This window comes from Mauremys mutica, chromosome 2 (genome assembly GCF_020497125.1).
Source record: "Mauremys mutica isolate MM-2020 ecotype Southern chromosome 2, ASM2049712v1, whole genome shotgun sequence".
Taxonomy (NCBI): Eukaryota; Metazoa; Chordata; order Testudines; family Geoemydidae; genus Mauremys; species Mauremys mutica.
Window position 1 is genome coordinate 47099840 of NC_059073.1, and position 13638 is coordinate 47113477.

General features: G+C 40.7%; 1 protein-coding gene across 10 annotated transcripts in view; it reads left to right on the forward strand.

The window, feature by feature from the left end:
- RUNX1T1 (RUNX1 partner transcriptional co-repressor 1) overlaps positions 1-13638 on the forward strand; it is a 141242-nt gene that overhangs the window by 69853 nt on the left and 57751 nt on the right. For 9 of the 10 annotated variants that reach the window (XM_045006917.1, XM_045006914.1, XM_045006908.1 and 6 more), the window contains 3 exons: positions 4129-4266; positions 10116-10357; positions 13264-13353. In XM_045006917.1, coding sequence (XP_044862852.1) covers positions 4152-4266; positions 10116-10357; positions 13264-13353 — 447 coding nt within the window. In that variant the 5' untranslated portion in view covers positions 4129-4151. Of the gene's footprint in view, positions 1-2077; positions 2205-4128; positions 4267-10115; positions 10358-13263; positions 13354-13638 lie in introns of those variants that run through there. The other variant, XM_045006915.1, reaches the window with a different exon arrangement.

A 13638-nucleotide genomic window follows, 5' to 3' on the forward strand; every position in this document is an offset into this window, starting at 1 on the left:
CTCATGTAATAATCACATGACTCCAGAATCTGGGGCTTTAAAAAAAACAACAAATATTGCAAGGATCACAATTAGAATCACAAGAATTTGTAATAGTGTGTATAAGCAGTGACACTTCAGCATTCTTCTCCACCCCTCTACTCCTTTATCTTCTTTGAGGAGCCCCTGTGTTTGAAATCAGAGTAGTCAGGGCTCTGCAAGCTTGTGGGTGAGTAAGTAGAACTGGGAAGCACCTGCTGTACGCACATGTCTGGCAATCTACAGCTCAGGGAAAGGGTGCGGAGTTAATGGTGGCAGCAGCAGGAGGAGCTTTTGTGCCGGAGGAGGAACATGAGAACATAAGAACGGCCATACTGGGTCAGACCAAAGGTCCATTTAGCCCAGTATCCTGTCTTCTGGGACCCTGAGAGGTCCCCGACACAAGTACAGAGGAGAAGGCCATCCTCCTGGGATGGCTCAATATCTGTGTGGCTGTTCTGTGCCTTCCAGACAGAAGAGCAAGCTTTGCAGTCTATGGGTACGTCCAGACTACCCGCCGTATTGGCGGGTAGCGATCGATTTTTCGGGGATCGATATATCGCGTCTCATCTAAACGCGATATATCGATCCCTGAATGCACTCCTGTCGACTCCGGAACTCCACTGGAGCGAACGGCGGTAGCGGAGTCGACACGGGGAGCTGCGGACGTCGATCCCGCGCCGTGAGGACCCAAGGTAAATTGATCTAAGATACTTCGACTTCAGCTACGCTATTCACATAGCTGAAGTTGCATATCTTAGATCGATACCCCCCCCCAGGTGTAGACCAGCCCTATGTTTCCTTTCTGGCACTGCAAACCCGACCCTTTTCAGGAGAGCATGCAGCCTCGAGTCTGCCAGGTGTGGCATTATTAGATTTGGGCAGGACAGTCCCAAAATGCAGAGTTCAAGTCCCACTCCCCAATGACTCCGGGAGGATCATTTGACCCAGATTCCCAGCAGCGCACTCCACATCTGCCTGAGGCTCAGGGGTGGCACCAGCCTTTTCATGGTGCGGGGTGGGGGCTGAGGTGGGCCTTAGCCCCCCTCATCACAAGACCCTGCCCCCTGCTCCTCCTCTTCCCTCCAAGGTTCTGCTGTGGGGAATCCTGGACCCCCTCCTGCCCTGGGTGGCCTGCCCCAGGGGATGGGGACATGGGCTGGGGGTTGCTCTCGCCATTTCCCCCACACACACACTGCCAGGGCAGGTGGAGGGTCCAGGGCTCCCCAGAGCAGCCCAGGCTCCCTGGGCAGTCCTTACCATGACCTGGCTCTGGCTTCCAGCCTGGACAGGGTGCAGGGCCTTGGGGGGATGAGGAGAAGCAGGGGTAGGGGCTTAGGGGAGGAGGGGGCAGAGCTGGGGCCACAGAGAGGAGTGGGGCTCCTGCATGTGTCCCCCTTTTGAAAAGGTGATCACCCTAACAGGAGGTGGTGCTAATGCATTTCTGGGTAACAATGGTTATATTTAATACTGTAATTAAAGATGAACCTACGTGCTTAAGGACTTAATAAATTAGTGAATAAAATTCATTTAAAAAGAAATCCTGGATTGTTACATGAACAGGTTATAATATATTGAAAATCTGAAACGAGCACAAAAACAATACACTAGTGCAACTACACGGTCCATTTAAATAACAAAATATAAACCATTCTAGTCTGCTTCTTAAATGTGCTCATTTCCCCTCTGCGTAGGGATTGTTCCAAAATTCAGGCCAGATCAAAAGCTAAGTGGACTTGCAGGGAGGAAGGAAGAAGTTGTGATTGTTCATGATAGCAGAATTGCTTTTAGTTATCAACAGTTTAACTGGAGGATATAGAATGTGCCTGGTCAGTGTGAACAGCAGACTGCTAGTGGAGTTTCGACTTCTCTCTCTCTTTCCTCCACTCACCTCCATCTTCTCCCTGGCTGTGTCTGTGCTTCCACGTGCTTCAAATCTGTGTACCTGGACTGCCTTCTCTAACAGTTCAATGTGAGTGTTAGCAGAATGAAAACCAGATGGACCAGCAGTTCCCACTGTTATCTCCCAGCCAGCTTTGGCAAGCCTCCCTTTCTCTCTCCTTTCTTGGCATGGCAGAAATATTTGCCTTTATTTAGGAGGGCCTCTACTCACTGCTGTGCCTCTTTCCCTCAGCTGCAACATGAGTTGAAAGCTATTTATTCCCTTGTTGCTGAGGTTGGTTGAGGTGAGTGTGAGATGAATTAAACTATTAAGGAAGTAATTAACATTTTGAGGCTAATTTCCAAAGTTCTTTATTTTAAATAAATAATTTGTTGCAGTTGTTGGTTTAAATGGGGGAGGGATAGCTCAGTGGTTTGAGCATTGGTCTGCTTAAACCCAGGGTTGTGAGCTCAATCCTTGAGGGGACTACTTAGGGATCTGGGCCAAAAATTGATCCTGCTAGTGAAGGCAGGGGGCTGGACTCAATGACCTTGCAAGGTCCTTTTTAGTTCTAGGAGATTGGTATATCTCCTATTATTATAAATGTTTCAGCATAGCAATACAGAGAGAGATTTGTATGGAAAACGTAATTGCTCCCATTATTTGAGTTACCACACTTCACCTGGATGTGTAGATGCCTTAGATTGCCAGCCAGTCTTTTTGGACACTGTTTACTACACTACTGAGATTATTGACCTTAGATCAACACTGCAGATTCTTTACTGCTATGATTACAAAGTATATTCCCTTCCATTCATATGGTTCTAGCTTCTCATTCTTAGGGTTTTTTATTTCCAAAGTCTGAAAAAAACTAACTTAACTCTCTTTATAGAAACTGGTCTTTTTCAAAAAGAGAAAGAAAACATTGAATATAGCTTCTGCAACTGCAAAACTTTGCAGAATATGTGGCCATGTCATATTTCTGTAGTTTCTTAGTAGTAAGGGATTGGGATCACAACATTCTTTGGTATTACCTGTTCTTTATAAATTATTTCTAAGGGTCCTTTAAAATATTTCTATTGAAAAAGATATTACTGGAATCCCTCTTGAATACACATATGTGCATGTTATGTATAATATAATGTATGTATATAATGTTACGTACATATTTGTGTATATCTTGTATCTGTTTTTATCGACAGTTTGAAGGTCTCATCTTCTCAAGAACAAATATTTTTGCAATTGTTTTTCATGGGGAATAACTTTGGAAAAGTTACATTAGTAGCTAATGACCACTAAAGGCTAAATGTGATCATCTTACTTACACCAGGAGTCTCAATGAACTGCTGATGTGAGTAAGGCAATCACAATGTGGCCTTAAATAGGTAAATGGTGTGTTACTTTGTTTTGCCCATTCTTGATACACAGATTTTAAGATTTTCTTTTTTTTTTTCAAATATATCTCTTGAATTTAGGTGTAAAAGCTGGTAAAACAGAGTTAAATCTTGTAGTTTCAGTGGCAAATATCTTGCATCAGGAGAATTGTCAAGTCCTTTTTCCTCTTGCTTCTTTAAATTTCCCAAAATTGGAGGATGCCTGCAGTTGTCCTTGATGTTAAAGGTATAAGTTGAAACAGCTGACAGTGTTTTTTATATTAATAATAAACTAGTATAAATGCACGAGTCCTGTGTCTGCCAAAGATACATTGTGTTGTATGGCATATGGTATTTATTTCTTGTTGATTTAAAAAAGAACCAGGAGGTGGACTGGTAAACCTGGGCAGGAGACAGGCAGTATTAACCCTGATATCCATTATACTTACAAAGACAAAAGATGAAGAAGGCAGCAGGTGCTTCAGGGAAAACCAGTCATGAAGAGCACTGGCTATGGCCAATATCTCACCTGTACAAAAGCGCTTCAGGTTTTTGTTCTTCCAGAGTTCCTGACTCCTTCAAGTGAAGTGGCATTACTGCAGCTCCAATACTGTTTTGGGGGTAGCATCTGCGCATGCTAGAAATAAAAACACAAGATAATACAACCCTGTTTATAAATGAGGTCCTATCTGTGTTACGTTTCAACGATGTAATCTTGAAAAAGCAAGCTGAAGTAGATAAATATGTTTATCTTCTGCAGAAGCTGCTGAAGCTGCTTAGTTCATGGTTAAGCTTTTTATTCAGAACTGATGTTTTTGGAGAAATAAAATAGTGTGTTCATGTGTTATGTTACAGATCGCACTGAGAAGCATTCCACAATGCCAGACTCACCCGTGGATGTGAAGACGCAATCCAGGCTGACGCCTCCAACAATGCCACCTCCTCCCACTACCCAAGGAGCTCCAAGAACCAGTTCATTTACACCCACAACGTGTAATTAGACTTATTTTCTTGCTTTGTTCCATATTCTTTTGCATGTGTGATTTTGATTCTTCCTGTATGTAAGAAATCAAGTTATGGGAAGGGAACCCTATATGTCATGACTAGAACAGCAATTCACTATACTGCAATAAAGTCATTACGCAAAACTAAGAACATTACAGATTAGTACTTTTTAATCTGTGAAGCCAGTCAATTCAGAGGTGTCCTAATTTATTGGTGGTTCAGGTGCACAGTGAAAGAATAGTCTTCCCCAGCACTGTTGCTCCAATGATATCATTCCTGATAAAAGAAGTATGGAGACTTTCTCCTCAGCTTTACTGTTGTGGTGTGATGAAATTGCATTCCCTTTTGAATAAATGCAGTGGTATTATTCTATTTTTGAGGGGGAAAGACAAAGATATTCAAAGATAAATGCCTTTTCCCCTCTCCTTCTTCCTGAGAATAAATTAATAAACATTAACCAGGAATTACATTAACCGTCATTCTGGAACTGTGTTTTCTAAAGATGCTGAAATATCTTTTTATCTCAAACCAGTCACATTGAATCTGGAAGTCCTTAGCCTGTGACTATTTGACTTACCTCAATCACTGTGGACCAGATTCCAGTCTCTGTTGACCTGATATAAATGTAAAAAATCTGCATTGACATCAGTGGAGTTACTCTGCATTTATATCGGTGTAACTGAGATAAGAATCTGGTCTGCTATCTGGGTCATTATTCATGAAACACTCTATTTTCTTTCCCCCATTTCTAAAAATAAATATTTTTGTCTCTTATACTGCATTGTTATAATATAAAAATAAGAGTGTGTTGACATTTTTTAATATAAATACTTGTGAGCCACATTGTAACAGCACCATGTTATTTCTGCAACCCTTGTCCTTTGCCCCCTCCTTGTCTGTCAGGTATACCATTTAGGACATGCAATTTACCCCTGTGCAGAAGGCCAGTGCAAGGCCTCAGTACCTCTTAAATTCCAGGGGAGCCCTATTTGGAGTATTTACATGTGACTTAAATGGTGAATAATATTTGTACTAGCCCTCTGCACAGGCATAAATTTCACTCATAGGCACTGATCCTGCAAAGACTTATAAAATTGCTTAATTTTAAGCATATGAGTAGGCTCAGAGATTACTCATGTACTTAAAGATTTGCATGTTCTTTAAGTTGTTGCAGGATTGCAATATTAAATTGTAAGTTCGTCAGAGCTGTGACTTGTATCTTGTGTGAAATGCCAAGCACAATTATGGATGCTGTAAAACTCTTTATTATCAATAACAAGAAGAGGACACAATATCTGTAGGCTTTGTAGAATTTGTGTTTGTTGGATAAGTCTAGAATCTATGTGAACCAATGGATTTTAGGGGATTCCTTTGTTTTCCTCATGCTGTTGATATCAAACCTACCTCTAACTTTAAAGCTTTTTAATCTTCAAGTGATCTGGCATGTGCCTATAACAGTGCCAAGTTACAGTACTGTTCTGGTGTCTGTTTCCCAATAATATGTGAATGTCCGCAGCCCGAGTGTATCAGTTTCTGGGCCGGTTGGTGTTTACAGAAGAAGAATCACTAACTTGTTCACGGTTTTATTGACATTTGCAAATATTAAATTCTGTTTTGTCAACAACACAGACTTTTGCCAACCTACAAATTTGACCATCATGGGACTGGGATAAGATTTAAAACAAAAGTTTTGTTTATTTATGTTATTTATTTATTGTGTATTTCTTCCTTTTTTGTTGTTTAATTATTTTCAGAAAGTGCCATCCTTAGTCCTTACCGTGTGTGTGAGTGTGTGTGTGTTTGTTTCCAGATGGAAAATGTACACACAAAGGTAGGGCCTCTTCTACTGCTTCCTGTTCCCTGTGGACACTTTCTCAGGCTTCCCAGACAGTCCCTATCTACTGCCTCCTCTGAACACAGTATTTGCCTTGTTCTCCTGCCCCTTCCCCAGGTTCTGTGCTCCCTGCTTTTCTGGGCCTTCTAAGTCATTCTCCTTGGTCCACTGCCCCTAGTCCCCTCCTGTTTGGACTCAATATAGAGCCCAGAGTAGTGAGTGAGGAAGCAGAGGACATCTGGTCAGTGTCCTGCTGGAGAGTGTGACACACTCCCATCCTTTCCAAATCCTCACTTACATTATCTTAGGTACTTATATGGCTCCCATCACCATAGTATCTGAGTGCCTCATGATCTTTACTGTATTTAATGTACTATATTAATTCAGATACCCACCCCAATGCAGCATTAAGAGGAGCATGGGTTGGAGATGCCATGGCTGCTGAATGGGGATTCCCTAAGCCAGCTCCTCTCTGCTTTTGCCTGGTTTGGATACTGCTTCCCCTACTCAGCACACACACTGGAGTTGTGTCCATAATGGCTAATAGCCATCAATAGCTGTTAGCCAGGATGGGCAGGGATGGTGTCACTAGTCTCTGTTTGCCAGAAACGGGGAGTGGGTGACAGGGGATGGATCTCTTGATGGTAACCTGTTCTGTTCATTCCCTCTGGGGCACCTGGCACTGGCCACTGTCAGAAGACAGGATACTGGGCTAGATGGACCTTTGGTCTGACCCAGTATGGCCATTCTTAGGTTCTTATGCTGAAGCTCTGCAGCAGCCACCCAACCTAGGAGCCGTGTTCTCTAGTAACTTGGTGCCACATTACATTTTGATTAAAAAACTAGAACCACATAAAGTGAACATGGCACACATTGCATGGATTAAAAACTGGCTAACTGATTGGTCTTGAAAAATAATTGTAAACAGGGCATTCTCATGGAGCTGGTGTGTTTCCAGCGAAGTCTCACTGGGATCGGTTCTTGATCTACGCTATTTAACATTTTTATCAGTGACCTGGAAGAAATCATAAAATCATCACTAATAAAGTTTGCAGATGACACAAAAATTGGGGGAGTGGTAAAAATGAAGAGTACAAGTCACTAATACAGAGCAATCTGGATCAGTTGGTAAACTGAGCACAAGCAAACTATGCATTTTAATATGAGTGAATGTAAATGTATACATCTAGGAACAAAGAATATAGGCCATATTTACAGGATGGGAGACTCTATCCAGAGAAGCAGTGACTGAAAAAGATTTGGGGGTTGTAGTGGATAGTCAACTGAACAGGAGCTCCCAGCGTGATGCTGTGGCTAAAGAGCTAATACGATCTTGGGATGCATAAACGGGGGAATTTTGCATAATAATAGAGAGGTTATCTTACATCTATATTTGGCTCTGGTGCGACTGCTTCTGGAATATTGTGTCTGGTTCTGGTGTCCACAGTTCAAGAAGGATGTTGATAAATTGGAGAGGGCTCAGAGAAGAGCCACAAGAATGATTCAAGGATTAGAAAACCTGCCTTATAGTGATAGACTCAAAGAGCTTGATCTATTTAGCTTATCAAAAAATATTAAAGGGTGACTTGATTACAGTCTATAAATATCACCTCGGGAATAAATATTTAATAATTGGTTCTTCAGTCTAGCAGAAAAAGGTAAAATACAATCCAATGGCTGGAAGTTGGAGCTAGACAAATTTTGATTGGAAATAAGGCATACATTTTTAACAGTGAGAGTAATTAACCATTGGATGGATTTTCCATCACTGACAATTTTTAAATCAAGAATGGATGTTTTTCTAAAGGCTAAGAATTATTTGGGGGAAATACTATGGCCTGTGTTATACAGGAAGTCAATCTATGAAAACAGTGGCCTTGGAATCTAAGAATCTAGCGTTCTCAAAATGGAACTGCTGCCATATCTACCGCTTGGACAGAAATCACTTTGAAAATGCCACAGAATTGTGGTAAATTTGCTGAAATTTAGTGAGAGTTGGCAGCGTTCAAAATGGGTGAAAGAAGAGTTGTGATCAAGAAATAGGGATGGCTATGCGAGAGGATAACTCGCTGTTACTAAGGGCTGGTCTACACTACAGCGGTAAATTGACCTAATGTGTATTTTAGATGAGGATGGTCTTTTGAAGGATTTATTTAAAAAACTATATGTCTGAAGATCCAAGCATTTAAGACTAAAGATGAATACTCACTTTGTGCATATAAAAATCTATGCAAGGATTTTTTAGATATGTGATTTTATAATCTTCAGCAACACACTAATGAAATATTTTTAAGCAAATTTTAAACTAAGATCCTGTAGACTAACATGTTCTGAGTAAATATTACAGTAATGTACAACTGTTTTTGTCAGTAAATTCAGAAACTGACAGTATATATCTGGGGGTTGGCAAATGCCTGTTAAATGGTTTCATTACCACTTGAATGGCTCTTTAACAGTTTCAATGTTGTGCTAATAGGTCTGACAGGCTGGAAGGTTTTTTTACTTTTAAGTACCAAATCCCCTCCATAGGAAGACTCACCAAGCTGCAGCAGCCAGCTGTGGTGGGAGCCTGCAAGGGTCAGAACAGGGATAGGAAGAGGTGGGAGGCTGCACACTAAGACACGGGGGTGCCCCAAATTTTTGGGTGCCCTACACAGCCGCGTATGCTGCGTATGCCTAAGGATGGCCCTGGTTCCACCACATTAGATGGAATATATTGTTCACTCCTGTGTGTGAGGAACAGGTTCACCAGAGACTGTGCTCTGGCAGGTACAGTCTCTTGTGCTCCTCCAGGGCACAGCTGTTCTGCACTAACTTTTGTTAAGGGCTGTTGCTTAAATGCTAGTGTAATCTGCACAAGAAGGTAGGGTATCCCAGTTGGGGCCCATCTGCCCTAAGATATGTGGACCATCCCTTGCCCCAAAGCTCATCGTCTGCTGCTTTGGCTATTAAAGTAGAAAACCCAAAGCAGTTACCCTCTGCTAGGATAACTGTTTTCGAGTAGGGCTGTATGGGGGAAAAGATGGCCTTAATTTGGTACATTTCTGGAGAATGAGAACAAGAATTTCAAAACTAGACAGGCTAACATAGCAACACTAAAGCAGGTGCCCCTTCTCTCTTAAATATGTGTGAGTTCTAGCCTCTTATTTTATCATTAATAATGATATGAAAATATTTGTCTAAGATTCTTACATGGCCCCCATTACTAAAAAATCAGAACACTTCACAATCATTTAATATGTTCCACACAACAGCATTGTGAAGTAGGGAAGTACTGTCAGACCTGTTTTATAGAAGGAGAACTGAGACGTGAAGAGGCTGATTCTAAGACCATGTGGGAAGTCTGAGGTAGAGCCAGGAAAAAAAATCCATCTCTATTCCCAAGGCCCAGTCCAGAGACTTGGCTACAAGCCTTCAATCTTAACAATAAATTAACAGTGAACATTGCACCAGTTGTACCTTTTTATACAAATCCATCTTTCTGTATGTTAGTGGCTACAAAATATGTGTGAGAGAAAATAGCCTTCTAATTGGGTGGCATAAGGTTAAAACTTGAAAGTCCTGTTTTTATAAACACAGCTGTCGGGTGTGTGTACAAAATATGATAAAAAATGTTCAGATAAATTTAGCCTCCACTAAATATGTGTGCACTCTTTCCAGAGCAGTTTATTTTTAAAAAATTTTTACACTAATATAAGCCTATGACAAAAGACTGTCCTCCAAATGATGTTTGTTCTGATCTGAAAACATTTCAGGTGTCTGGCATGTGTGCATATGGGAGCTAGTGCTGTCCAGATTCATACACCATTTATTACCAGCTTCTGTGCAAGATACATGAACTGTGGAGAGTCATTCTATCAAAAGACTAATTATCCTTAATTATACTAATGGAGTCAAAATATCACCTACTTCATATTTTCACAGTTATGCAATCAATTTTGAGGTGAAACACAGAAAATGTTAAGCTTATAAATGTTCTTTCTTTCCATTTTTTTCTAACCAGTAACCAATGGCACTAGCCATTCACCAACAGCATTAAATGGAGCTCCATCTCCACCTAATGGCTTTAGCAATGGGCCATCATCTTCCTCTTCATCCTCTCTGGCTAATCAGCAGTTACCACCAGCTTGTGGAGCAAGGCAACTCAGCAAACTGAAGAGATTTCTTACAACCTTACAGCAGTTTGGCAATGACATTTCACCAGAGATTGGGGAGAGAGTACGTACCCTTGTGCTAGGACTTGTGGTAAGCAAATAACAGTGACTGTTATCTCTTTTTTGTTCATAGTAGGTTTTAACTTTAAAAATGGGAAGATTTATCAGTAGTTGTGTAATGAACAGTTGATGCATGCATGCACTGTGGTTATTCTGGGAGTATAGAACTTGGGACCAGGAGAACCTGCCTCCCTGCACCCTGCCATTAGAGCTAATAGAAGTAAATCCACTAGCTGTCAGTAAGTAGTAGTCTGTTTCAGCCCAGGTCTCCATTAGAAACTTTTGCCAGTATAGTAATTTCAGTTAGGGGTGTGATTTAAAATAAATGAATAAATAAAAACATGTCTTTACTGGCAAAAAAACGTATGTAGAGCAGTTATACCAGTATAAAAATGCTTTTGACAGTATAGCTTATTTTGCAAAGAAATCTGTATAAGCTATATAATAAAACAGGGATTCTCAAACTGTGGGTCGGCTTAGACTTGCTGGGGCCTGGAGCTAAAGCCCAAGCCCTGGGCAGTGGGGCTCAGGTTACAGGATCCCTGCCTGGGGCTGAAGCCTTTTGGCTTCGGCTTTGCCCCCTTCTTTCCCCCACCAGGGGTGGTGGGGCTCGGGCTTTGGCTTTGGCCCTCCCCCGCCCGGGGCGGTGGGGCTTGGTTGGGCTCAGAGTTCGGTTCCTCCTGGGGTCGTGTAGTAATTTTTGTTGTCGGGAGGAGGTCGCGGGGCAATGAAGTTTGAGAACCCCTGTAATAGAAGCTCGATTTTATGAACACCAGTCTTATGAATGGCCAGTTATACAAACCATTTTTTCCAATGATGAAAAAATTGCATAACAAAAGTGCTGTCGATGAAGGAAAAAGTCAGCATGTGTGCAGTGTATTGGAAATTGCTTTGCCATGGTTTGAAAGACAAGAAGAGGAGAAGGCAGTGCATTACACCATACTGCAACGTATGTACCATGCCTACAGTAATATTGAGATGCTTAATTTTATTAACTTTTTTATTTTTATGATCGCCTCAATCTTCAATTAGTTTGTAAAATAGGGGTTCTACTGTACTAGCAAAACCATTTTTGCTAATATAAGCTTAATGTACAGTAGGAGGATTTGCTGGTATTCTTACAACTTTTTCTCACATAGACCTGTCCAGCGTAGACCTGTAGTCACTTAGGCCAACTGCAAGAGGGATTTAACATGCTAAGCCAGTGTATTGCCGTTGTATATCATGTTATTTATTATGGTATTTGTATGGAATACCTGGTATGTAGAAATAATACTTTTTACAATGCTGTTCATCTGTACATTTTGAATAACTTTCCCAGTTTAAAGACAGAGAAACTAAAATGTGGAGAGGTTAAATGACTTGCCCATAATCACTTGCCATTCTGTGACACCACTAGAAATTGAACCCAAGTTTCTTGTTATTGCCACTGACAATGTTGCCCCCCATGTACATCTATATAGCTCATTCACCAGGGTGTGGATATACTAGAAAATAAAATTCGTGGTCTGATTTCCAGATGTTACCACTTGAGTTGCCACTGAATTCATCTGGAGCTGCGAGTGCTACCACCGCTGATTATCAAGCCACAGATGTCACACTTCTATATGTTTTTGTACAATATTAAAAAAATCTGGTCAGTACCATGACAAATAAACAAACCAACAACAACTATGAACTAAAAGTGCACCTTAGACAGTGTAACTTAAATGTTATGCTTCCATGACTTGCAAGGATCTCTACTTTGCATTTAGTTGCATACCCAAAACTCCCATTGACTTCTGTGGAAATGTAGGATTAGCTGTGTGCCAGGGAAATTGTCTTGCATAGGCTGAGGTAACTGGCAACAACAGTGGAGTCAAAGTCTGTAAAATGTAATGAGCATCTGGTGAATGTGTGCTTGAAGGTGATAGTTCTCCATTCTTAGTAACTACGGCTTCAATTTTAGGCTTACTTATGTGATTCTGCTTTGAAAAATGGAACCCTAAGGGTGGCTTTGTGGGATTCCATGTTATTGTTTCTCAATGATTTCCTTATCAGATGTGCTCCTCTGTTTATAAGTAGCACTGTTTTCTAACTTGCCAAACACCATCTGGGCTCTGGGAATCTAGCTGGGACCTTTCCTTCTTAAACCTCACCCCTATAACAGAATAACTGCTTATTCAGTTAGACCTGTGCAGCCCATTGTCCTCAAATTATGCCTTCAGTGACAACTTTGTGATTTTCCCTTTACTCTGAACTGCCTTGCTTGGGTGTGCACAGGTACAAGTGAATGTAAGTAGTAAATAATTCTGCGGAGTATGGTTGTCTAGTGTACGATATAATCCTGGATGTGATTTAGTAATTTTGAGATGTATTTGCCAACGGATGAGGAATAAGTGTCTTTAAAAAGTGAATTATATACACCTATAATACATATGTTAATATGCTCTGTTACTTCCCAATCCTCTACTGAGAATTAAAATATAGTGGGCAGCATTTTAAATTTAACAATTGTGTTTGTACTGCCATGGTGCCTCCTATTCTATGTGGATTAGGCAAATTCTGTTTGAACAACAAGCACCCTTAACTCTTTGAAATCCAGGGGAAATGAGGGTGTTTATCACCATATAAGAAATGCTTGGCACTCTGGATGCTCAAGCCCTTGCTTCAAGCCATGAACAATGAATATCTGAGAGTTCAGTGCTGCTCTTTATATACCTAATAAATGGATTGTTTGTAAAATGATTCACTCCCACTGCAGTGAAACTGTGTTCAGATGTAGTTACATCTATATTTTTAGATGAGTACATTTACTTACTATGTAACATGCATAATTTTCTTATATTGCATTAGGAGGAACGTGGGTATTAAGCAAAATTTTTGTACAGAATATTTCTCTTGTTAAGTGTTTTCATTGTTTATGTCACCAAGACAGAATTTTTTTTCCTTCTACAGAATTCTACTTTGACAATTGAAGAATTTCATTCCAAACTGCAAGAAGCTACTAACTTCCCACTGCGACCTTTTGTCATCCCATTTTTGAAGGTATTGCACAGTTCAATGATCTGGAAACTATTTCAAACCATATTGTTGCTAGGTCACAGATGTATGTTACAGTTTTTCTTTTTAAAGAGAGTCAGGAAAATGAATCTAACGCATAAAGGCTCCTTTCCATAGTTTAATGGATGAAACTCCATTAGAGTCAATATTTTCTTTCTGACCATTTCTAACTGCTCACAGAAGTTGTTAGTGCCCTAATTTTGCACACACTTTGTGGTTTCTTTTTTATTTTTATGTTAAAGGTGACTGTATTGAGAGGCTTTTTATGAG